The sequence below is a fragment of the Myxine glutinosa genome, chromosome 4, assembly GCF_964187855.1.
Source record: "Myxine glutinosa chromosome 4, kmMyxGlut1.1, whole genome shotgun sequence".
In the NCBI taxonomy this organism is placed as follows: domain Eukaryota; kingdom Metazoa; phylum Chordata; class Myxini; order Myxiniformes; family Myxinidae; genus Myxine; species Myxine glutinosa.
In genome coordinates, this window is record NC_136264.1 from 17,665,513 (window position 1) to 17,691,433 (window position 25,921).

Below are 25,921 nucleotides of genomic sequence, written 5' to 3' on the forward strand. Positions count from 1 at the left end.
AAAACTGGATTTGGAGCCTCTCAGATTGGACCACACCCTCTCAAAGGCCTTCCTAAAGGAGTGGTTATCTAATATGGAAATGTTCAGTTTACAAAAAGAGTGGCGATTTGGAGATAACCCGACATGGTAACTCATGGTAATGAGGTGATGGTAGGAGAAACCAGACGGGGAAATTTCAGTGGTGGGGGAGAGGTTGGCAAATGGCAAATTTATATAAAATTTATCAAGCCTGGTGAGGGCCACTTGATTATTGGCAACCTTACACCAGGTAAATTGATGGGTGCCTGGATTTTGTATCCGCCAGATAAATTGAAAACCAAAATCTTTTATTATTTTAGATAACAGTCTGGCTGGTCCGGGGTGAGGTTCTGCGCCATTCCGATCGCACTCAGGTTGCAGGGTGCAATTAAAATCGCCGCCTATTATAATGCACTTCTGCAAGTCCAACTGCATCATGTAGAGTCGTAACCTGTCATCGAAGGTTCGTCGGTCTGTGCCCTTTGAAGGGGCATATACATTTATTAAAGTAAAATGAATGTCTCCATCAACAAAATCCAGTGAAGCTAAGTGACCTGTGATTATTTCCTGAAATGAGAGTTGGAGCGGGCAAAAATGGGGATTAATTAGAAAGGCAACTCCTGCTGTACGAGAGGTTGAATCGCTAAAGTAGCCGGCCTTTTTCATCATTCGATTCCAGATAGCGTGAGACGATGGAGTAGAGTGGGTTTCTTGTAAGAAAGCCACATCTAGTTTCCGTTGCCTTACAAGGTTTTTTTTTTTTTTTTTTTTTTTTTTGGAAATACAGAATTGAGGCTCGTGAAAGAGCTAACATTTATTTCACAAACAAATCAAACAGACAAACAAAATATATAAAAAGGAGGGAGCGGAAGACAAGATGGGGAGAGAAGGGGAAGCACACAAATACAACATTTGAGAGCAGGGAGATGTGTGGGAGAGAGGGGGCTTGGGGGGAGGAGGCGTGGGAAGGGGGGGGGGGTGGGGTGGGAGAAGTATAAAACACAAGGACACCAGGGACTTCCAGGACAGAAGTTGGTATTTCAAAAAAGTGGATTTGGGGTTAAATTAGCGGGGGTAGAAAAGATCAAGGTTTTGGATGGGGGAAGATAAGAGATGGTGGCGAACAGCTGTTTTAAAGACCTGGAGGGTGGAGTGGGATTGAAGAGAGTGAGGGAGTTTGTTCCAGAGGCGGGAGAAAAGAGGAATGAAGGAGTGAAGGTGAGCAGAGAGTCTTGATTTTGGCAGTTTGACCATAAGAGGCTTGCAGGCAGATCTTGTGCGACCTGTAGGAATATTTGGGGGACAGAGCCCAGAGAGAGCTGGGGGGGCAAGGCCAGAGAGGAGTCGGTAGAAGATGGAAAGACCACCAACCTGCCTGCGGTGAGTGAGTGAGAGGCCCTTGGAGTTAGCTTCATCGTGGGAGATTCCAATGATTCTGAATGCTTTGGTTTCAACAACATGAAGACGAGCTAGGTGTGAGGCAGGAGCACCAGCCCAGAGGGGAGAGCAGTATTCCATTGAGCTGCGGATGAAAGCCATGTATGTTGTGAGGAGCTCAGGTGTGCCAAGGAAGGACTTCACATGATTGAGGATGCCCAGTCGGCGACTGGCTTTGGAGGCCAGATTTGAAATGTGGTTTTCCCAGGAAAGATCATGGCAGATAGTGAGACCCAAAAGCTTGAGTGACAGAACTTCTTGGAGAGGATTATTCAGAAAGTGGATGGGAGGGTTGTCCAGTCGGTCTTTTCGGAGAGACATCATAAGAGTGTGAGATTTGTCAGGATTGAAAGACATGTTCCACTTGTTTGCCCAGTCTGTGATTTTGTCCAGGTCTGCAGAGAGTGAGGAGGCTGCAGACTGCCGATCTGAGGGATGAGGAATGGAGCGACAGAGAGAAGAGTCATCAGCAAAGAGATAGAGGATTTTCAAGAGAGTCAGGGAGATCATTGATGAAGACCAGAAAAAGCACAGGGCCCAGAACACTGCCTTGGGGAACTCCAGCCTGAACCGGAAGAGGAGATGAGAGAAACCCATTCAGGGCCACACGTTGACTTCGACTAGAGAGGAAGTCCGCCAGCCATGCATGGAGATTTCCATGGATACCATAGGAGGAGAGTTTGGTGAGCAGAGCGGGGTGCCAGACCGTATCGAAGGCACATGATATGTCAAGGGAGACAGCTCTAATTTCCTGTTTGGCATTGAGGACCTCCGTCCATTGTTGAGAAAGCAGAAGCAGCATGTCCAGAGTAGAGTGACCAGGTCTGAAACCAAATTGATGATCAGAGATCAAGCCATTGGAGAAGAGGAAAGATTTCATATCCGAAGCAATGATGGATTCCATGACTTTGCTGATAATTGGGAGAAGGCTGACCACTTGGAGCATTGACCACTTGACCACTTCACTTCACCACTTGACCACTTGGAGCATCCTAGACTGGCTCGCACCACCATTTATATTGAGGCGACCAAAAATAGTCATGGAGATGTAAAAGAGGTAAGGAAAGGGAAATATCCTCAACTTCCTCAAGCTTAACTGTAATAAATCTGAAATAATCATCATTGGCCCAAAAACGCTCACAAAATCCACCCATAACTTTGCCCTCAACATTGACGGTATCCCGGTATCCACCTCCCCTCACATCCGGAATCTTGGCGTCATCTTTGACCAAACCCTCTCCTTCGACAAATACACTAAACAGATCACAAAGTCAGCCTTCTTTCACCTGAAAAACATCGCCCGTCTCCGTCCATCCCTCTCCTCCGTGGCTGCAGAAACCCTCATCCACGCCTTCATCACTTCCCGTCTGGACTACTGCAATAGCCTCCTCTATGGTTCACCCTCAAAAATCACCAATAAACTCCAATACGTTCAGAACTCTGCTGCCCGTCTACTCACCCATTCCCGGACCCGTGACCACATCACCCCCGTCCTTTACAAGCTTCACTGGCTCCCCATCCCCCAGAGAATCCAGTACAAAATCCTCCTCTTGACATACAAAGCCCTCCATAACCTGGCCCCATCCTACCTGGCTGACCTCCTCTCCAGACACACTCCCACCCGCAACCTCCGCTCTGCTGGTACCAACCTCCTGACCCCCTCCATCCGGACCAAATTCAGATCCTGGTGGGACAGGGCCTTCTCCATCGCTGCTCCCACCCTCTGGAACTCACTACCTCACACCATCAGAGACTCCTCCTCACTCACCACATTCAAAACATCACTAAAGACCCACCTGTTCAACACTGCATTCAACATTCAACCCACAGCATTTAACCCCTGACTATCTCTTCTCCTTCTCCCTCCTTTTGCTTTAAATATTTCCCTATTGATTCTTGTCTTTTTGCAATTGTTGTTTTCATGTATTGTTATGCATTATGTTTTCCACTCTGTCAAAGCGCCTTTGGGCTTCTTGAAAAGCGCTATACAAAATAAATGAATTATTATTATTATTAAATATGCGTATCATCCTTTTAGTTCGTTTTTTGCTTTAACAATGTGTTTCTTAAGCCTACTGCAATGGGGTTCCGTGAAATTGTGGTCACTGGGTTGGCGAATAATACACCTTGCCGTTTCAATAAACCCATGTAGATCAGAAAAATGATCTTTTATTTCAATATATCTTTTTCTAAAAGTCTGGTTCAGAAACTTGCGTATTTGCGATGGTAAGACGTTGGAATCACTGTATGTGGAGAATTCCTCAATGTCATAGGATTCCATCTCTGACATGTCAGAAGCACTATCTGGGACCCCTGGCTCTTGAGACACCAGAATACTCTGTGGTGTGCAGGTGTCATCCTGCCCTGTTTCTGTAGGAACAGCTTGAGGGAGAGGTTCCACCAGAAGCCCGGGTAATGTGGGGGGGAGGGGCGATTCTGCAACCTGTTGCACAATTAGAGGTTCTTCCTCGGGACAATCATTGTGCTCAGGTACATTTTCTAAATTGGCCGGTACGACTATTTGATTTGAAAGATCGCCGTCAGGTGCGTTGGAACACTGAGGGGTCGAAATTTGCTTTTTTTGCCCCCCAGTCGAATCTGGACCCGACTTGTCATACTCCGCACAAGGATTTAACGTAGTTTGCACTCCAACCTCATCTGGAGGTAGCGCATGCAACTCCTCCACATTAGGCTGAGGGTCCATATAGGCAGCAGGCAGAGGATCTGCATTCACATTTAGCAATATTCCATATCGATTACTCATCGATGTTTTATCAGGTGGTACTGAGTCCAATGCATCGGAGTCTAACACCACCTTCATTTCCTTACGGGGTGGAGGGACATTCCGAGGTGTTTTCCTCTTTCTCAAAGAGAAGACGAGTGTAAAACCATCCCAAAGGTTGTCTTTTACGGAGGTTTTCGATGTCGATGGTACATTTTCTGTGACAGTATCAGGGGGTGTTGTCTGCTCGGCTACTGTGGGGAAAATTTGTGGACAAAACCGTTTTAGATGCCCAAAGTTCCCACAGCCGAAACATTTTAACGTTTCCGTGGACGCATATACCTGGTACTCGTGATTACCCACACGAAACGTAAATACCGCGTTGAGCACGTGTGTGTTTAGCCTGCTCGTTGTGAGACCCCAGAGATAACATCGTGATCTCCGACACCACTGTACCATACCGAGAAAGCTCTTTTAAAATTAAATCGTCTTTCAGGCATGGGGGACAATTTGATATCAATACTTTCACGGCTGGGGTGTCCAGTGGGGAGACCAGGACAAAATGTCCATTCTTGGTAGACAAACCGGTCGCCACAATTTCATACATGTACAAGCTGCTCTTCAGCTACTAATATTACCAGGCGTTTGTTCATCCGTGAAGCTGCACGGATTTTCTCGAGCCCGGTTTAATGTTACCCACCGCAATAACGATGTCTTCCACGCTGACCTCGTTAGGGGGAACGCAAACCACGCCATGTTTCTGCGTCAATCCCTCAAAGGCCGCGTCGCGGGAACGTGCTGACTTGACGACGATCGGAAAACCCTCGGCCTAAGCCGAGATGCATTTGGGGAGGGTGGAGGGGGAGGAGGAGGGGTACAGCTTTCTGTACAAGTAGGGGGGGGGGGAGGGAAAAGCGCTACTCGGAATACACCAGCACGAGCGAAACTATCACGAGGAAACACCTCTCAATGAGGAAAAGGGCGAGAAATCACGACAACCCGTCAGAGTGTCGATGGACTCACCCCTCGATCTCCCCGAAAGGCGTGGGCTCTCTTTCTCTTTCTCTTTCTCTTTCTCTTTCTCTTTCTCTTTCTCTTTCTCTTTCTCTTTCTCTCTCTCTCTGTATCTCAGGGGAAGAAACGAAAGTGGAAAAAAAATAAATAGAGATAGCAACACATGCGAGGAATGCAATGGAGGCGGGGAGTGGGGTGACAGGAACGAGTGGGGTGATGGGAACGAGTGGGGTGGGGGTAGGGGAGGGGACGGTCAGAGGAAGGGAAGACCGAGTGGGGGTGGGGGGGCTGGAACTGGGAGGTGGGTGGAGGAAAATTGGAAGGGAGGACGAGGGTTGTGGTACCGGGTTTGATGAAAATGGAGTGGTGGGGGGAGACAGAGAATACACAATGTGAAAATAAACAAAAATGGAAAGGAAAGGTGAAAACAACGACCAAAAAAAAGGGGGGGGGGGGTAGAAAGATCGAAAGTCAGAGCAGTTCGCACCTCACCACACATGCACAGCCACCATCTTGCCATGCCCAACACACAAACGGCCAGCAGGGGGTGAGAGAGAGAGAGAGAGAGAGAGAGAGAGAGAGAGAGAGAGAGAGAGAGAGAGAGAGAGAGAGAGAGAGAGAGAGAGAGAGAGAGAGAGAAAAAAAAAAAAAAAAAAAAAAAAGAAAGAGAGAAAGAAAAGAAAAAGAAATATAGAGGATTACCAGGTCCTTATTGATCAGGTTAACTCCGAGCCTACAGGGTACTCAGCCTTATAAAAGAGTGCAAACGAGATAACTGGGTCATCTATTACCAATTTCAGCTTCGCCATTCCTTAAACAGTGGCTGGAGGCCCTTGTTTCTGGTAAAATACCTTGTTGACATTTGTGACTGCGACTGCATGATGCAGTACAAGAAAATAGACTGAATGCTCCGCTTACTTGGCTAAATATGGCGCGAAGTGGAAACGCCATCCTCCACAAGTCACAACCTCATCCGATGACTGGCCCTTCCAAAAGGAGAACCAACTATACACGTGATTTATGCTGGAGAACTTTCGCATTTGCATAGCCTGATCCAAATTTTCATTCCTTGCACACTTGTATTTAATTAAATAATTAATTCATCATGGTGCGCATGAGAACGACTCTCCTGCCTTTGCCACCTTTAAATCCCTATATTTTTCTTTCTAGTGTTGACCTCTTTTTTTTGCCTAATTTGACCTCTTATCTCCAACACTTTCAAATTAAAATGCGACTCTTCTAAAATGCTGGAGTTTGAAGATGATGTTTGTATCCGCTGCTGGATTAGCTGTCCATGTCCTGCTGCCCTCTGTTCTACCTGAACCTCAAGCCCCCTATTTTATTTTATTTTTACATTCATCAAAGGTTCTAAGTGGAGCCGTTATCTCACTCGAGTGTTTTCGCCTTATCTTTCCTTATTGTCCTTGGTCATTGCATGACAACTCCACACCACCTGTCCACACCTACTTCCCTCCATGCCACTCTTGTCCCATGCTCAAAGACTTCCAGTCAAATCTTTGCAGACCACATGGCCATCCCATTAATTCTGATTGTTGCTCTCCTTTTCAGTGGTGCATTTTCGGAAGTGTTTTTAGCACAATCCCGACACTCACCTCAGCTCGCCGCCATCAAGTGTATGAATAAGAATGTTCTCATGGGAAAGGAGAACACGGTGGAGAATGAGATTGCGGTGTTGTCCAGGTACTTGGCGTTAAACCTTTTCTGAATAATTGCCTTTCTGAATACTTGCCTTTCTGAATAATTGCCTTTCTGGATACTTGCCTTTCTGGATACTTGCGTTTCTGGATACTTGCCTTTCTGAATACTTGCCTTTCTGAAAACTTGCCTTTCTGAATAATTGCCTTTCTGGATACTTGCCTTTCTGGATACTTGCGTTTCTGGATACTTGCGTTTCTGGATACTTGCCTTTCTGAATACTTGCCTTTCTGAATACTTGCCTTTCTGAAAACTTGCCTTTCTGAATAATTGCCTTTCTGAATAATTGCCTTTCTGGATACTTGCGTTTCTGGATACTTGCCTTTCTGAATACTTGCCTTTCTGAAAACTTGCCTTTCTGAATAATTGCCTTTCTGAATAATTGCCTTTCTGGATACTTGCGTTTCTGGATACTTGCCTTTCTGAATAATTGCCTTTCTGGATACTTGCCTTTCTGAATAATTGCCTTTCTGGATACTTGCGTTTCTGGATACTTGCCTTTCTGAATAATTGCCTTTCTGGATACTTGCGTTTCTGGATACTTGCCTTTCTGAATAATTGCCTTTCTGGATACTTGCCTTTCTGAATAATTGCCTTTCTGGATACTTGCGTTTCTGGATACTTGCCTTTCTGAATACTTGCGTTTCTGAATACTTTCCTTTCTGGATACTTGCCTTTCTGAATACTTGCCTTTCTGGATACTTGCCTTTCTGGATACCTGCATTTCTAAATACTTGCGTTTCTGAATACTTGCCTTTCTGGATACTTGCCTTTCTGGATACTTGCCTTTCTGAAAAATTGCCTTTCTGGATACTTGCCTTTCTGGATACCTGCATTTCTAAATACTTGCCTTTCTGAATACTTGCCTTTCTGGATAATTGCCTTTCTGAATACTTGCCTTTCTGAATACTTGCCTTTCTGAATACTTGCCTTTCTGAATACTTGCATCTCTGAATACTTGCCTTTCTGGATATTTGCATCTCTGAATACTTGCCTTTCTGGACACATGCATCTCTGAATAATTGCCTTTCTGAATACTTGCATCTCTGGATACTTGCCTTTCTGAAGAATTGCCTTTCTGAATACTTGCATCTCTGAATACTTGCCTTTCTGAAGAATTGCCTTTCTGAATACTTGCCTTTCTGAATACTTGCCTTTCTGAATACTTGCATCTCTGAATACTTGCCTTTCTGAATACTTGCATCTCTGAATACTTGCCTTTCTGAAGAATTGCCTTTCTGGATACTTGCCTTTCTGAAGAATTGCCTTTCTGAATACTTGCCTTTCTGAATACTTGCCTTTCTGAATACTTGCCTTTCTGAAGAATTGCCTTTCTGAATACTTGCCTGTCGGAATACTTGCCTTTCTGAATACTTGCCTTTCTGGATACTTGCCTTTCTGGATACTTACCTTTCTGAATACTTGCCTTTCTGGATACTTGCCTTTCTGAATACTTGCCTTTCTGAATACTTGCCTTTCTGAATACTTGCCTTTCTGGATACTTGCCTTTCTGAATACTTGCCTTTCTGGATACTTGCATTTCTGGATACTTGCCTTTCTGAATACTTGCCTTTCTGAATACTTGCATTTTCTGGATACTTGCATTTCTGAATACTTGCATTTCTGGATACTTGCCTTTCTGAATACTTGCCTTTCTGAATACTTGCCTTTCTGAATACTTGCCTTTCTGAATACTTGCCTTTCTGAATACTTGCCTTTCTGGATACTTGCCTTTCTGAATACTTGCCTTTCTGGATACTTGCCTTTCTGGATACTTGCCTTTCTGGATACTTGCCTTTCTGGATACTTGCCTTTGTGAATACTTGCCTTTCTGGATACTTGCATTTTCTGAATACTTGCATTTCTGGATACTTGCCTTTCTGGATACTTGCCTTTCTGAATACTTGCCTTTCTGAATGCTTGCCTTTCTGGATACTTGCCTTTCTGGATACTTACCTTTCTGGATACTTGCCTTTCTGAATACTTGCCTTTGTGAATACTTGCCTTTCTGGATACTTGCATTTTCTGAATACTTGCATTTCTGGATACTTACCTTTCTGGATACTTGCCTTTCTGAATACTTGCCTTTCTGAATACTTGCCTTTGTGAATACTTGCCTTTCTGGATACTTGCATTTTCTGAATACTTGCATTTCTGGATACTTACCTTTCTGGATACTTGCCTTTCTGAATACTTGCCTTTCTGAATGCTTGCCTTTCTGGATACTTGCCTTTCTGAATACTTGCCTTGAGTGTGGTGCAAAGTAGTTCGGCAGTCCCTACATCTCATTCCCATTACCCACGTGTTTTTCAGGAAATTGAGAGTGTTGTGAGGTCACAGTAACATAATGTTGAACTTTTCTAATGCATTCATTTAGATTAGCACTGCAGCTGACTATAAGCTCACTTTGCACCCTCTACCACGTCCCAGGATAAATCATGAAAACATTGTGTCGCTGGAGGAGATATACGAGAACACGACGCACCTCTACCTCGTCATGCAGCTGTGAGCATGCACAGTAACTTTTCATCGCGCCGGGCTTGGCTCAGGGAGACCGACACGTATATGGCACCGAGGAGATAGGTGTGCCGTTTTGTTGTGTGGTTTGGTGACGTGATTGTTGTTGCTGTGGCAGTGGTGTTGTGCATACTAGTTGTGATGTGATACTGCACATTGTTTATACCATGTGGTGTGAACAATACATGCGGACATGTTACCGGTCGAGATGTCATGGACCTTGGCATCCCAAGGTCATGGACCAATATTGATGCTGGGGTGCATTTTCACATGGCTAAACATGTCATGGACCTTGGCATCCCAAGGTCATGGACCAATATTGATGCTAGGGTTCATTTTCGCATGGCTAAACATGTGATGGACCTTGGCAACCCAAGGTCATCGACCAATATTGATGCTGGGGTGCATTTTCACATGGCTAAACATGTCATGGACCTTGGCATCCCAAGGTCATGGACCAATATTGATGCTAGGGTTCATTTTCGCATGGCTAAACATGTGATGGACCTTGGCAACCCAAGGTCATCGACCAATATTGATGCTGGGGTGCATTTTCACATGGCTAAACATGTCATGGACCTTGGCATCCCAAGGTCATGGACCAATATTGATGCTAGGGTGCAGTTTTCACATGGCTAAACATGTCATGGACCTTGGCATCCCAAGGTCATGGACCAATATTGATGCTAGGGTGCAGTTTTCACATGGCTAAACATGTCATGGACCTTGGCATCCCAAGGTCATGGACCAATATTGATGCAAGGGTACATTTTCGCATGGCTAAACATGTGATGGACCTTGGCATCCCAAGGTCATGGACCAATATTGATGCTAGGGTGCAGTTTTCACATGGCTAAACATGTCATGGACCTTGGCATCCCAAGGTCATGGACCAATATTGATGCAAGGGTACATTTTCGCATGGCTAAACATGTGATGGACCTCGGCAACCCAAGGTCATCGACCAATATTGATGCTAGGGTGCAGTTTTCACATGGCTAAACATGTCATGGACCTTGGCATCCCAGGGTCATGGACCAATATTGATGCTAGGGTACATTTTCGCATGGCTAAACATGTCATGGACCCATATTGATGCTGGGGTGCATTTTCACATGGCTAAACATGTCATGGACCTTGGCATCCCAAGGTCATGGACCAATATTGATGCTAGGGTGCAGTTTTCACATGGCTAAACATGTCATGGACCTTGGCATCCCAAGGTCATGGACCAATATTGATGCAAGGGTACATTTTCGCATGGCTAAACATGTCATGGACCTTGGCATCCCAAGGTCATGGACCAATATTGATGCTAGGGTGCAGTTTTCACATGGCTAAACATGTCATGGACCTTGGCATTCCAAGGTCATCGACCAATATTGATGCAAGGGTACATTTTCGCATGGCTAAACATGTCATGGACCTTGGCATCCCAAGGTCATGGACCAATATTGATGCTAGGGTACATTTTCGCATGGCTAAACATGTCATGGACCTTGGCATCCCAAGGTCATGGACCAATATTGATGCTAGGGTCCATTTTCGCATGGCTAAACATGCAATATTGATGCTAGGGTACATTTTCGCATGGCTAAACATGTCATGGATCAACATTGATGCTAGGGTACATTTTCGCATGGCTAAACATGTCATGGACCCATATTGATGCTGGGGTGCATTTTCACATGGCTAAACATGTCATGGACCTTGGCATCCCAAGGTCATGGACCAATATTGATGCTAGGGTGCAGTTTTCACATGACTAAACATGTCATGGACCTTGGCATCCCAAGGTCATGGACCAATATTGATGCTGGGGTACATTTTCGCATGGCTAAACATGTCATGGACCAATATTGATGCTAGGGTACATTTTCGCATGGCTAAACATGCAATATTGATGCTAGGGTCCATTTTCGCATGGCTAAACATGTCATGGACCATGGCATCCCAAGGTCATGGACCAATATTGATGCTAGGGTACATTTTCGCATGGCTAAACATGCAATATTGATGCTAGGGTACATTTTCGCATGGCTAAACATGCAATATTGATGCTAGGGTACATTTTCGCATGGCTAAACATGTCATGGACCATGGCATCCCAAGGTCATGGACCAATATTGATGCTAGGGTACATTTTCGCATGGCTAAACATGCAATATTGATGCTAGGGTACATTTTCGCATGGCTAAACATGTCATGGACCATGGCATCCCAAGGTCATGGATCAACATTGATGCTAGGGTACATTTTCGCATGGCTAAACATGTCATGGACCATGGCATCCCAAGGTCATGGATCAACATTGATGCTAGGGTACATTTTCGCATGGTGAAAGGGAGTACTGAGTTTTCACTCTTGTTTCTTTCTTGTTACTTGCCCCAAAAAAGTTTTTTTGACAAGTATGTTGATCACTCCGGTTTGTCTTTGTGTGTTTGTCTGTCTGCTCACTTTTACTTGCCCACAGGTCACAATTTTAAACCTATCTTCACAAAACTTAACCAAATGGGGGAGTTGGTGGTCTGACTGTATCCTATTTATTTTTGAGTTCAAAAGATCAAAAGGTCAACATAGGCCGAATGCCAACCACCTTTTTCAAACTTATAAATCCTCAATTTTCATCCGATTGACTGGAAATTTGAATGCGATTTTCATATCAGCGAAATTAATTCTACCACCAACTATTTTTGAGGTCAACATCGGCCAAAATGTCAACATAGGCCAAGTTTCTAAAATCCTCAATTTTCATCCGATTAACTTGAAATTTTAAGAGGATTTGCATACCAGGTCACTGAATTCAACCACCAATTATTTTTGTGATCATCATAGGCCAGCAACTTATTTTAGGGATTTCGCAAGTATCGTGCTAAGCACGACATATATCTTCTTTGTTTGTTTGTCCAAGCAATATCTCATGTCCGGAAATTTGTCCGGAAATTTGTCCATAATAGTGCGCAGGTGCTTTGCCAAAAACAGTATTTTTATTTTTTGATTAATCAATTAATTGATTAATTATTTAATTATTATTGATTTATTAAGTACTTATTTCATTTCTTTCTCATCTGGGCAATATCTCAAGCACTTTTTGAGCGAGTAAGCTGATATTTGTACACGACAATGACCAAGTAATTTGGCTGTTCAGGGTACTTTCGATTGAATGATTTATTGAATAATCAATTAATCGATTAATTATTTAATTAGCGACTACCTGGTTAATTAAGTTTTTTTTAAAGTTCCAGATTCGGATAGAACGGTGGTGGTTTAGACATACTAATAGCCAATTGACTAAGAAATAAATTTTTATGATTATTATTATTATTTTTAATTATTAATTATTTTTGGGTTTCTTATCTGCGCAATTTCTCAGGCACCTTTTGAGCTAGGAAGCTAATATTTGGACATGATAGTGACCAAGTGATTTGGCTTTAAAGGCTATTTTTTATTTATTGATTAATCAATTAGTTGATTAATTATTTCATTATTCGATTAATGACTTGATTAATTCATTTTTTTAAAGTTACAGATTCGGATGAAACGGTGGTGGTTTAGGTATTCTATTAGCCAATTCATTAATTATTTAATTATTTTATGATTACTATTTCTTTATTTTCATTATTAATCATTTCTTTATTTTCTTTCTCATCTGGGCAATTTCTCAAGCACCTTTTGAGCAAGGAAGCTAATATTTGGACACTACAGTGACCAAGTGATGTGACTATAATGGATATTTTTGATATATTGGTTAATCAATTAATCGATTAATTATTCATGGATTAATCAATTAATTATTTAATTTTTTCGATTATTGACTTATTTAATTAATTTTCCAATAGTTACAGCTTTGGATGAAACACTGGTGGTTTAGGTATGCTATTAGCCAATTGATGAAGAAAATATTTTATGATTGCTGTTTATTGATTTTAATTATGCAATTAATCAATCAATCATTGTACACCTCTCCCTCCCAATACAGTCTCTATGAGCTGCACGGCACTATTGCCGGGTGCCAGAGGCCAGAGGCGCCTCGGCAATGCCGCGTTGTAGGATATTTAATTACTTGGCATGGGCACAGTGTACTTCGAATGGACTTGTTTCAGCTTTTTTGTTTTGTTCCACTGCAAACCAAAGAAATACATATGTATGTGGATACCTAAATATTTTTTAATTTCAACAATTTTCTGGAAGAAATGGTGCATTATTTGAAAAAAGAGCAAGGGTGCCAATATTTTTGGCAATGACAATATATATATATGTACATATCTACATACAGTCATGTGAAAAAGTAAGTACACCCCATGTAAAGTTTTGACTTTTTCAACATATTTCAACATACAGCTATTTGATCTTCATTTCAACAATATTGATAGATAAAGGTGATATAATATAACAAATATCATGAAACATTTACATTTTGTAGTCCATTGTATAATTTAAATAAACATAAATGCAAATTTCGCATGTGGAAAAAGTAAGTACACCCTTGGCTCTAATAGGTGGTATTGCCCCCTTTGGCAGAAACAACCTCAAGTAAGTGTTTCTTATAACTGTCTACCAGTCTCTGACATCGACTGGGAGAAATTTTTGCCCACTCCTCCATGCAGAATTCTTTCAGCTGTGCGATGTTTGAGGGGTTTCTTGCATGCACAGCTCGTTTCAAATCCCCCCACAACATCTCGATGGGATTTAGATCCGGGCTTTGACTTGGCCATTCCAGAACCCTCTATTTCTTTCTTTTCAGCCATTCCTTGGTGGATTTACTGGTATGTTTAGGGTCATTGTCATGTTGCAAGGTCCACCTTCGGTTGAGCTTCAACTTTCCGACATATGGCCTCACATTATCCTCAAGCACCCTCTGGCACAATGAAGAATTCATAGTGGATTCTATGATGGTGAGCTGCCCAGGCCCTGATGCAGCAAAGCTGCCCCAAACCATAATATTTCCACCACCATGCTTTACAGTTGGTACCAGGTTCTTGTGGTCAAATGCTGTCTTTGGTTTTCGCCAAACATGTCTTCTGGTACTGTGGCCAAATAGCTCTATCTTTGACTCATCTGTCCAGAGCACATTGTTCCAGAAGTGCTGGCCTTTGCCTAGGTGTTCATTGGCAAACTTTAGTCTTGCCCTGATGTTTTTTCCGGACAGCAAAGGTTTCCTCCTGGCACACCTCCCATGCAGATCAAATTGTGCAGCCTCTTTCTAATGGTAGACTCGTGCACTTTGACATCAACAATGGCAAGAGCTACCTGTAGGTCGCATGATGACATTCTGGGGGTTCTTAGAGACTTCTTTCAGCATCTTGCGGTCTGCTCTCGGGCTGAACTTGCTGGGGCCGCCTGGCCTGAACAAGTTGGCAGTTGTTTGGAATCTTCTCCACTTGAAGATGATCTTCCGGACAGTCGAATGATTGATTTCAAATTGTTTGGAGATCTTTTTAAATCCCTTCCCAGACTTGTAGGCATCTATAACCTTCTTTCTGAAGGCCTCGGAGCGCTCTTTTGATCTAGTCATGGTGACGCCGCACACTTCAACAACAAAGAGCAAACCAAACGAAATGTCTGAGGTTTAAACAAGACAGGTTCCTCCAAGATCCTCTCTAACGATGCTCTAATCATTTGCACCTGAGCTGGTGCACCTGATTCAAATTTTAGGTATTTGAAGTAGTGATAAATGTTGGGGTGTACTTACTTTTTCCACATGCGAAATTTGCATTTTTGTTTATTTAAATTATACAATAGACTACAAAATGTAAATGTTTCTGATCTTTGTTATGTTATATCACCTTTATCTATCAATATTGTTGAAATGAAGATCAAATAGCTGTATGTTGAAATATGTTGAAAAAGTGAAAACTTTACATGGGGTGTACTTACTTTTTCACGCGACTGTATAGAGATATGTACATACATACATATAGTCCATGAGCCAGGTCCAAAAATTTTGAAGTTGAGTATCAAGTTTGGGGACTAATTCCCACTATGATTTTTAGTTACACCGATGTCTGACGTCCATGAAAATGAGTGATGGACATTTCAAATGAGTAGCTTAATGCCATTTCCGACGCCATCTTTAAAAATGGCTGCCATTTTCAAGGAATATTCATGTAATTCAAAACTATTGCTGCATGGTAAATTCTGATGGTCAAATCTTAATTTGTACTTATCAAATGTTATTCACTTTATAATTTGGAGCATGTCAATACTTATTTTAACCATTTTTATACATGTTTGCCAAGAATTTCGCTTTAAAATGCTTGGAAAATGCCTAAATTTGCCATTTTCAAGGAATATTCATGTAATTCAAAACTATTTACCGTTTCAAAAAAACTATTTTAGTCAAAAAATTAGTCAAAATTCTATTTTGTATGCGGCCTAAAAAAAAAAAGTCAAAGTCAAAAAAAATTAGTCAAAAAACTATTTACCGGTTAAATTTACCGACTCCTCTCCGGCCTTGCTCCCCCAGCTCTCTCTGTGCTCTGTCCCCCCAATATTCCTTCAGGTCGCACAAGATCTGCCTGCAACCCTCTTATGGTTAAACTGCCAAAGTCTAGGCTCTCTGCTCACCTTCACTCTTTCATTCCCCTTTTCTGCCGCCTCTGGAACAAACTCCCCCACTCCCTTCAATCCCACTCCTCCCTCCAGGTCTTTAAAACAGCTGTTCACCACCATCTCTTATCGTCCCCCATCGAAAACCTTGATCTTTTCTACCCCCGGTAATTCACCCCAGAGTCCTTGCAGTGTTCATATGTTTTAATCCTCTCCCACCTCCCCCCAAGTCCTCTCGATGTCCCTGCTCTCAAATGTTGTGTTTGTGTCCTTCCCCCTCTTCCCCCTCTCTTTTGTGTCCTTCCCCCTCTCTCCCCATCTTGTCTGCCGCTCCCCTTGTTTTTTGTGTTTTGTGTGTCGGTTTGTCTTTTTGTGTGATTAATGTTAGCTCTTTCACGAGCCTCGATCTTGTATACAAAAAAAATAAAAAATAAAATAAAAATAAAAAATTGTTTTTTTTGAACTAGTCACTCCCAGAAGTTGTCTAAATAAGTTGGTTAAACCAAATTGGGGCAGATAGATCGAGATTTTCAGTAAAGGTAATGATTACCGACATGAGAATATTAGTCATAATTACCGTAGCCTCCGCGTTTTTGGTGAAAACCATTTATTTTGTTTGTATGCGGCCAAATTCTAAAACAAAATTATGGGTTAGGGGAAATAAAAATAGGCATAACGTTTGAACCACACAAGATAGGCCAACATATTACCACTCATAATGTGTGTCTTGAAGCCCTCTACGCATTGCATTAATTAATATGTAAATTGGATCAGTAATTAGGTCACCAGGGGTCACAAGGTCACGAAATCCAGGCACTACTGAAAATGAGTACATCGTCCAGCAAAAATTTACTTTAAAAATCGGTTACACACATTTTCACAATTCTGATGCCTAGATAAGACCCTTACACCTATTGGTATGTGTTAAACCCATGTTAACAAGTTTACATACAATGAATTATTAATTGATGTGTGGGGCATGCGAAACTGGAAATATGCCCTCCAGTACGTTGTGCTATGCTCTCTACCCAAAACAGCTTGTGCAATGTCTATGAAATTGTAAGGAAATAGAAAAAGTTCTATGTTCTACTCAATGGCTATGTTTAGTCCTCTTCAAACCTAACCTCCATGGCATGCTGAATGAAATCTGAAAATGGTTTAGCCTATCGGTACCAATGTGACATACGAAGAGCTTGGTTTCAAAATGAAATAAATGCCAAATTTAACATTTTGGATTTTTTGTTGTCAAAAGATTGTCAAAGTGATCAAACTTTCCCTGGGCTTTTTCGTCCCAAAGTGCCGTAAATCCTGGGTTTCTTGGCAATAATAACATGTATATTATACATTTCCCTTTGAATTTTGACCTTTTCTGCCATTTTTCTTAAAACCTCGAAAATGGATTTATCTCGTTTTGGAGCCAAACTCTTCATATATACACTGATAAAAATTCGTTTACAAGTTTTTGACGTTAATCTTCTTCGTTATCACAATCACTGTCGCAATCATCTGAGTCCTGTTCAATATCAGCACCATCATCGTAATCATCGTCTTCTTGTGCCATGTTGGTGCAACTCTGCAGTTTACATGCAGCAGTGCACTTTAGACCATTAATCATGCAAGAACAGTCCAACTGGCGGCAACTCCGTGCACACTTGCATGAGATGAGACTAAGAACGACATCTGGAGCCGGCAAGCCAGTCATCCACTGAATTATTAGTTCTCCTTCACTGTTTAATTCCCAGCCATGGCCTTCTGATGGCTTGGGGATGTCTGGAAAGCATTCTAGGCTTCGCCTCCAGATAGCAGCTTGGTAATTTGCACGAAGTGTGTGCTGCAGCAGTGTGTCTGCGCATGGTGGAAGCTGTCCAGATTTGACGTCGCCCTTTCTTGCACAGAACATATTATAGCGCAGATCGTTTACACCACATATCTTTGTGTTTTTAGAGTAAAGAAGACATGTGAACTCTTGGATTTGGTTGAAAACGTCTTGTGTCAGGTTCCACGATGCTCCAAGAGCTCCACGATGCACAATTTTTCCATACTGGGTGGGATGTTTCCAAGCTATTTCAGTTGTCTTAGCAAACAGAGCTTGATCGAGTACCATTGCAATGTTCTCAAGATGGAGTGAAGACATGATCTTTAAAGCATTGGAGAGAATCTCCTGCGCTGTTGCCATTTCTGTTGCGGGTGCATTTATAGAGGGCAGATAGCCTACAACATCCTCCATCACCTCCACATGACCCCTTGTCATGATGTTAAAACCTGTCCATGAGCTGACTTTTTGATGAAGTGGGTCGAGCAAACGCGTCAACACCCACAAGTGGTTTCTCCTCTGTGCTTTAGAATCTGCATCTTCAAGAGTTCCAGACAAATCAGCTGTTTGTATTGCTGGCGGACCTTTTCTTTTCCCGACACTATACACTGGTAGCAGTTTATCCGATGATTGAATGGATCGTTTCTTCTCTTGTTTATCAACAACAGATGTTTTCTGTGTGGGCATACACGAAAATGATTTTGGTTGGACAATGATTCCATTGACTCTATGTGATGTTCCACCTCCACTCAGGGATTCTTCTAACCTGTCAATGTTGTCAAACGCTAATACTGTCGGGACAGAGTGGTGCACATCTGAAGGAAGAGAAACATCATCGCTGTTAACACTTGCTATTTTGTCAATACAGAGTGCTGTGTCAATCTCTTCCAGAGCTGTGTATGAACACCCATGTCCGAGTCTATTCAAGATTTTGATCAACTCAACATTACCAGTTAGTGTTTTGATAGCCCATGGAAGCAAGACATGTTTTGATGTTTTCACTGTGCCAACACTTACTGCAGTGATGACATCCTGTGCCATCGACCATGTTAGTCTATTTATGCGAGCAGAGCCGTTCTCACTTCCACCAAGTAAGATTCTCAAAAATCTCTGTAGAGTCGGTGGAACTTTCACATAATCTGGAGTGAGGTCTGCTGGCTGAGGAGGCCAATTGTCATTGAAGGGAGCGGCTTTAATTTCATCTCACAGTGACATGGCTGCTTGGACAATTATGTTGTCATTACTGGCTTTTTCAAATGTTTCCAGCTTTGATTTCACGTGGATCAACTCAGCAGCTAACATCGTTTTGGTTAGGTTATCAGGCATTAGGTAAACCTGACGGTTCTCTGTGAAGAAAGTCAGTGAATCGCAGAACTGCATCTCTATACTGCGCCGGATATTTTTCTTGGTGGAATTGGTGATCTCACTTATGCCTGCAGACGCCATTGATGACACAAGCTTGGCTGTGATATCGAGCAGTGGAATAATCCTTGGATTTGAAAATAAATTGTTCCGGATGTATTCAAACACAGTTTTTAGTGATGCTTTCTCAACCTTTTGATATTGAATGTAGTCTTCTTCACTCGGTTCTGGAGTCTGCAGTTGCTCTATTCTCTCTGGGCGCGTGTAATCTCGGTAGCACGATTTATGGTAATGAGCCTCGGCTGCAACTATATCTCTTGCAGTCACGGCCAACACTCTGTCGTCATTACGGTTGATTGCAGCCTCCCTCACGGTTTTGTCTGATCGCAGCTCAACAGCTGGATTAAGAGCCTCTCTCGACCATGTTCCCTTGATATACTTTGACACCCGCAGACAAAAGATGCATTTCTTTTCATACACTCTGTCGTTAGATGACGGCTCATCTCTGGAAGATCGTCTGGGCGCAGTATCGGGCACATTTGCCAAAGAACTGTTGGATTGCTCTTGAAACTTAGCTAATGACTTTTTGTGTGTAAAGTCTGACCTGCAAGCCCTGTGATCGTATATTGGAACATGCGGAAGTTCAGCTGGGCTCTCTTCAGCAAGCTGAAGAATGGGTTTAAAATTTCGTATGGTCGCTGCATTGCAAAGTGTCTGCCATGAGTCGTTGTCATTTGGCTTGCTCAACTCATGCAGGGCTGATTTCTTGCTGCAAATGATACATGTTCCTGTCTCATGCTCCAGCTTTCTCCGTTTAACCATTACTTCCGATTGAGACATTTCAAAATTGTTTTTTAACCATGTATATATAGGTGGAATGGCACTTTTGGGCAGAAGATCTAATCGTCATCCATGCAATCTGAAATGAGAAAATATTGGGGGAAAATTACCATACTTGTATATGCAGTTGAAATGTGAATCTAGCTAAACAAATCTGAAAATCAATATCTTTTTCCTTCAGCTGAAAATAAATCCAATATAAATATAAAATATTGTGTCCTCAATACATTTCTAGCAAAACATGTAGCCCTCGAAATCAACCAGGATTGATAAAGACAAAGGCATAAATACGTTGAATAGACGATTTTAATACTACAAGAACAAAGAAAGAGTACATACAGTAATTTCAATAGAAACTACGACATAATCAAAGCATAATAAAACCAATGCAAAACTACACACAGATTGCCCACAAAGAAGAGTAGTTTCTAATCCAACAGGTGTAAGGGTCTCATCTTTGAAGAATAGAAGCACAAAACTGTGAAAATGTGTGTAAACGATTTTTTAATTTAATCTTTGCTGGACGATGTACTCATTTTCAGTAGTGCCTGAATTTCGTGACCTTGTGACCCCTGGTGACCTAATTACTGATCCAATTTACATATTAATTAATGCAATGCGTAGAGGGCTTCAAGACACACATTATGAATGGTAATATGTTGGCCTATCTTGTGTGGTTCAAACGTTATGCCTATTTTTATTTCCCCTACACCATAATTTTGTTTTAGAATTTGGGCACACAAACAAAAAACTAGATTTTTCACCAAAAACGCGGAGGCTACGGTAGTTACGACTAATATTCTCATGTCGGTAATCATTATCTTTACTGAAAATCTCAATCTATCTGTCCCAATTTGGTTTAACCAACTTTTATAGACAACTTCTGTGAGTGACTTGTTTAAAAAAAAACAAATTTAGGCATTTTCCAAGCATTTTTAAGCAAAATACTTGGCAAACATGTATAAAAATGGTTAAAATAAGTATTGACATGCTCCAAATTATAAAGTGAACAACATTTGATAAGTACAAATTAAGATTTGACCATCAGAATTTACCATGCAGCCATAGTTTTGAATTACATGAATATTCTTTGAAAATGGCAGCCATTTTTAAAGATGGCGTCGGAAATGGCATTAAGATACTCATTTGAAATGTCCATCACTCATTTTCATGGACGTCATACATGTGTGTAACTAAAAATCATAGAGGGAATTAGTCCGCCAATTTGATGCTCAAATTTTGTCTGGCTCATGGACTAATACATGCATACATACATACAGTGCCTTCAGAAAGTATTCACACTCCTTGACTTTTTAACATGTTGTTGTGTTGCAGCCTGAATTTTAAAATGGAATAAATTGAGTTTTTTTTGTCCCTGATCTCCACATAATGTCCCAAAATGTCAGTGGTTTTTTTTCAAAGTTTTTTTTTAAACAAATTAATTAAAGATGAAAAGCTGAAATGTCTTGATTCAACAAGTGTTCAACTCCTTTACTATTACACTCCAAATTGACCACAGGTGCATCCTATTTCCTTTGATCATCCTTGAGATGTCTCTACAACTTGATAGAAGTCCACCTGTTGCCAATTCTATTGATTGGACATTATTTAGAAAGAAACACACCTTTCTATATAAGGTGCCACAGTTGACAGTGCATGTCAGAACAGAAACTCTACCATGAAGTCCAAGGAACTCTCCGTAGAGAGTAGAATATAGAATTGAATTGTGACGTTTTTTGCAAAAAGACAATATATAATTGTGAGGACTGGAGGAGGCATAGATCTGGTGATGGGTATAAAACAATTTCTTGTGTTGAAAGTTCCCAAGAACACATTGAGCTCCATCATTAGGAAATGGAACAAATATGGAACGTCCCAGTCTCTTCCTAGAGCTGGCCGTCCGACCAAACTGAGCAACCAGGTAAGAAGTTCCTTGGTCATGGAGGTGACCAACAACCCAATGACCACTCTAACAGAACTACAGAGTTCCTTGGCTGAGATGGGAGAACCTGCCAGAAGGACAACAGTCTCTGCAGCACTTCATAAATCTAGGCTTTATGTTAGAGTGGCCAGACGGAAGCCACTCCTGAGAAAAAGGCACATGTCAGCATGCCTGAAGTTTGCAAAAAGACACGTGAAAGACTTGAGAGCATGAAGCAAAAGATTCTGTGGTCTGATGAGATGAAAATTGAACTATTTGGCCTGAATGCAAAGTGCTTCGTTCGGAATAACCTGAGCACAACTCATCACCCATATAACACCATCACTACCGTAAAGCATGGTGGTGGCAGCATCATGCTATGGGGATACTTTTCAGTGGCAGGGATTGGGAGACTTGTGAGGATAGAGGGAAACAATGAATGGATCCAAATACAGGCAAATCATTGAGGAGAACAAACTTCAGAGTTCAAAAGACATTCAACTGCGGTGAAGATTTACGTTCCACCAGGACAATGATACAGCCAAAGCCACACTGAAATGGCTTTAGAATAAGAGCATGAAAGTCCTTGAGTAGCCGAGGCAAGGCCCAGACTTGATTCCTATTGAGAATCTGTGCAAAGACATCATCATCTATGAGAATAATTGGTGACAGACACCCACGAGCAGATGGAATAACTCAATTTCTGCGATTTGAGTGTATTGTTACCCTCGCCAGAGGAGAGGGTATTGCATTTGAGTCTGTCTGTTTGTCTGTTTGTTTGTCTGCACAGAATAAATATGATTTTCTCTGCAACTGTTGGTCCGATTGACAGGAAATTTTCACCATAGGTGCAACTCCACATGTATAATTTTTAATGATAATTATGACGTCAGAGGTCACGTGGTTCGGCCGCTATCTTGGAAAAACCGAAAATAAAATCACCTCTATATCTCCAAAGCGCTGATTCGAAAAAAATGAGACATGGCTCATTGTAAAGAACTCTCAATGGTGAATAAATATGTTAATGATGATGTCATAGGTGCCTCCATTATGACGTCATAATTCGACAAGTACAAAACTTCATCCCATCAAGATGAAATTTATTGACCGTCATGTAGGCATAAATTGGTGGAGAAAAAAATAATGATGACGTCATCGGTCACGTGGTTCGGCCGCCATATTAATTTTAACACAAAAGCCTTAAAAACCACAGAAAATACATCTTGGCGAGGGTTTGCAATCTCTGATTGTTCCTTTTCTTGTTCCTTTTGCACATTGTGAGCTTTGGTTGGTGTGAGCAGGGTGAACAGCAATAACGAGGTACCTGTACCAGTAGATCAAGCCTTCGGTTCTACCTTTCAACAGACATTGCAGGAGATTCCAACCTTCCTTCCTCAGAAGTGTTACCTTTCTGTTTGTACACCTAAGCTGAAACTATGGATACCTTGCATGCTTTTTACAGCTCTCTAATTTTCTGCATTAACCTTATAGTGTGAGATTGTTCATGATGTGATTTGATGATAATAAGGTCGATGAAAGGTCGATGCATCATGTGTAGCGTTGTGTGCCATGACATGTGATGGTGGGTGGTGCTGGTGACGAGGCAGTGTGTCGGGGGGAGAGTTGTTCGATCGAATTGTTGAGCGAGGATTTTACACGGAGAAGGATGCCAGCCAGCTCATCCAGCAGGTGCTCCGTGCCGTTTCCTACCTACATCAGTCGGGAATTGTACACCGGGACCTCAAGGTGTGTTTTGTGGCTTGTATGGCTCCTCAATCATTATTTCTACACTTTTAAATCAGACCTAACTTGGGCAGTATATCTTTGCATTTATTATTGCAAATGACCATCTTATTGTTCTTTTTCCCCAGCCAGAGAACCTGCTGTACTTTAGTCCAGATGAAGACTCAAAGATAATGATCAGTGACTTTGGTTTGTCCAAAATGGATGCCATAGGGGACGTGATGTCCACAGCATGTGGGACTCCTGGATATGTTGGTGAGAGTTATTAGGTTGCAGGAAAAGATGTCTGTATGTTGTCTTGCCTTCTACCCATTGTTACCTCGCTCATTAATGAGCCTAGAACAAGAAGAACAACCACCTTTAGAGGCCATTTTTCCCCGCAGAGCGGGGGTTGGCCTTTTTCGGGCACCGTGGTCCCTTTTTTTGAAGCAAAGTTTTATGGCCGGATGCCCTTCCTGCTGCCAACCCTGTTAGTCGCCTCTTGCAACACAGGGAATTACCAGCAAGCTGGTACTCAATTTGCCGACCTCGGAAGGTTGACAGGCTGAGTCAACCCCCCTGGTGTTAATTCAGCGATCGGCCGGGATTCAAACCCAGGATCCGAGGATTCCAAGTCGGCACCCTAACCGCTAAGCCAACGAACCCAGGATCCTAGGATCCCAAGCCGGCACCCTAACCGCTAAGCCAACACCAGGCTTTCATTAATGAGCCTAGACTTTGTACAAAAAAAAAAAAGAACGGGAAGATTAAGGGAGAGTGATTTATTTATTTATTTATTTAATTTTTCTGGTCGACAGAGTGCAGATGTGGGGATGTTTAAACTTGTGGGTACCTGTATGGGATACGAAGATGTAAAATAATGGGTACCCAGGTAACCAACAACGTCGGATCGAATTGAGCGGTGGTGTCTAGCTCAGCATAGTTGGCCATCTAGGTGTTCATGGAGGGGTTGGCCTTGTTACTGTTCCCATCTTAACCCCTTGATCACAATGCTGGGATCCCAGGTTCAAATCCCATACACTCTGTTGATTTGTCCAATGGCGAGTAATATATCGCTTATAATGCGTTTGTCCTACATGTGACGCATGTACAAGCTCCTTCATGACCTTAGAATGATGTTTCAAACAAGAATGACCGTACCCATGATCACAACCTGCGACAAGATCCAGCAATGGGCCAATTGGGAAACACGTATTTAAAGCACTCTTTAAAGATGGACTGCACGATTGGGAAACACACATTTAATGCGCTATTAAAAGATTAACTCGACACCTCTTATCCATGTCAAACTCCGCCACGGTTATATCAGAGTGAGCTGATTTGTTACAGGGTCACGCATTGTTTAACCCCAATATGGGGCCATTCAAAAATTACGCAACGCTTTTTTTAATAGTAATTTGCGTAATGTAACGCTTGATTACCGTGCGTTGTGACATGACGTGCTTGATTAAACCTTACTATTATTCGACATATTATTTGATTTTTCAGGGTCCCTCATCGGGAATAACACTGGAGCGAAACAACGCCAATGGAAATCTGCTGGAACAAACACAGGCAGTGTATAATCAGCAGAGGCCTACAGGCCTGATGTCTTAGGCCCACCAGAAAAACAAAATGGCGGCCATATTATTTTGTCTGTGTGCCATGGTGGGTGTGGTCAAGTGACAAATGTGGGTGGGGTCCAGCAGCTGCCCCGACCAATGGGTGCACATTTCAAAAATCGTCCCCAACAAGAACAACAACAACCATGCGAAGCTCTTGTAGACCTGCGAGGTGCATCTGATGTCATGAATGGGATGGGTTTGGGGTTCGTATTGCAGGAAAAGAGGGTCTTTTAGATGTGGGGGATAGTCGTGAGATTTGGGAGTAGGGAGTCAGACCATTGGGATTGGTTTCCGTTTGTGCAGCAGTGAACACGAGGGCCTATCTACATACTGCATGCACACATGAAAACAATGGGCAGAGATCGTGTATGGACATTCATGAAAAGGTGGAAGGTTTCCGCTGGCCTTTCGATTCGGTTAGCAACGATTGGCCCATTTATGTCTATACGTTGTATGTATAAATTGTTCCTAATAGTTATCTGTGGTTTTTATCCCCAGTGTTCTGGCACTTATCCCACACTGCACTGTCTTTTTATGACCATTCATTCTCATTTCCTGTTTATGCCGATTTAGCTGATACATCCACCACTTTACACCACATACCACATCCACCACATCCACATGTCATCCACATCCATGCCACACCACATCCACACCACCGATGG

At 42.2% G+C, this 25,921-nt stretch overlaps 1 protein-coding gene across 2 annotated transcripts in view; it reads left to right on the forward strand.

Moving 5' to 3' along the window:
* The window catches only part of LOC137424474 (calcium/calmodulin-dependent protein kinase type 1D), a 99,365-nt gene that overhangs the window by 33,609 nt on the left and 39,835 nt on the right, over nucleotides 1–25,921 (forward strand). For both annotated transcript variants that reach the window (XM_068111960.2, XM_068111963.2), the window contains exons 2-5: nucleotides 6,761–6,892; nucleotides 9,338–9,412; nucleotides 23,517–23,655; nucleotides 23,781–23,907. In XM_068111960.2, coding sequence (XP_067968061.1) covers nucleotides 6,761–6,892; nucleotides 9,338–9,412; nucleotides 23,517–23,655; nucleotides 23,781–23,907 — 473 coding nt within the window. The remainder of the gene's footprint in view (nucleotides 1–6,760; nucleotides 6,893–9,337; nucleotides 9,413–23,516; nucleotides 23,656–23,780; nucleotides 23,908–25,921) is intronic.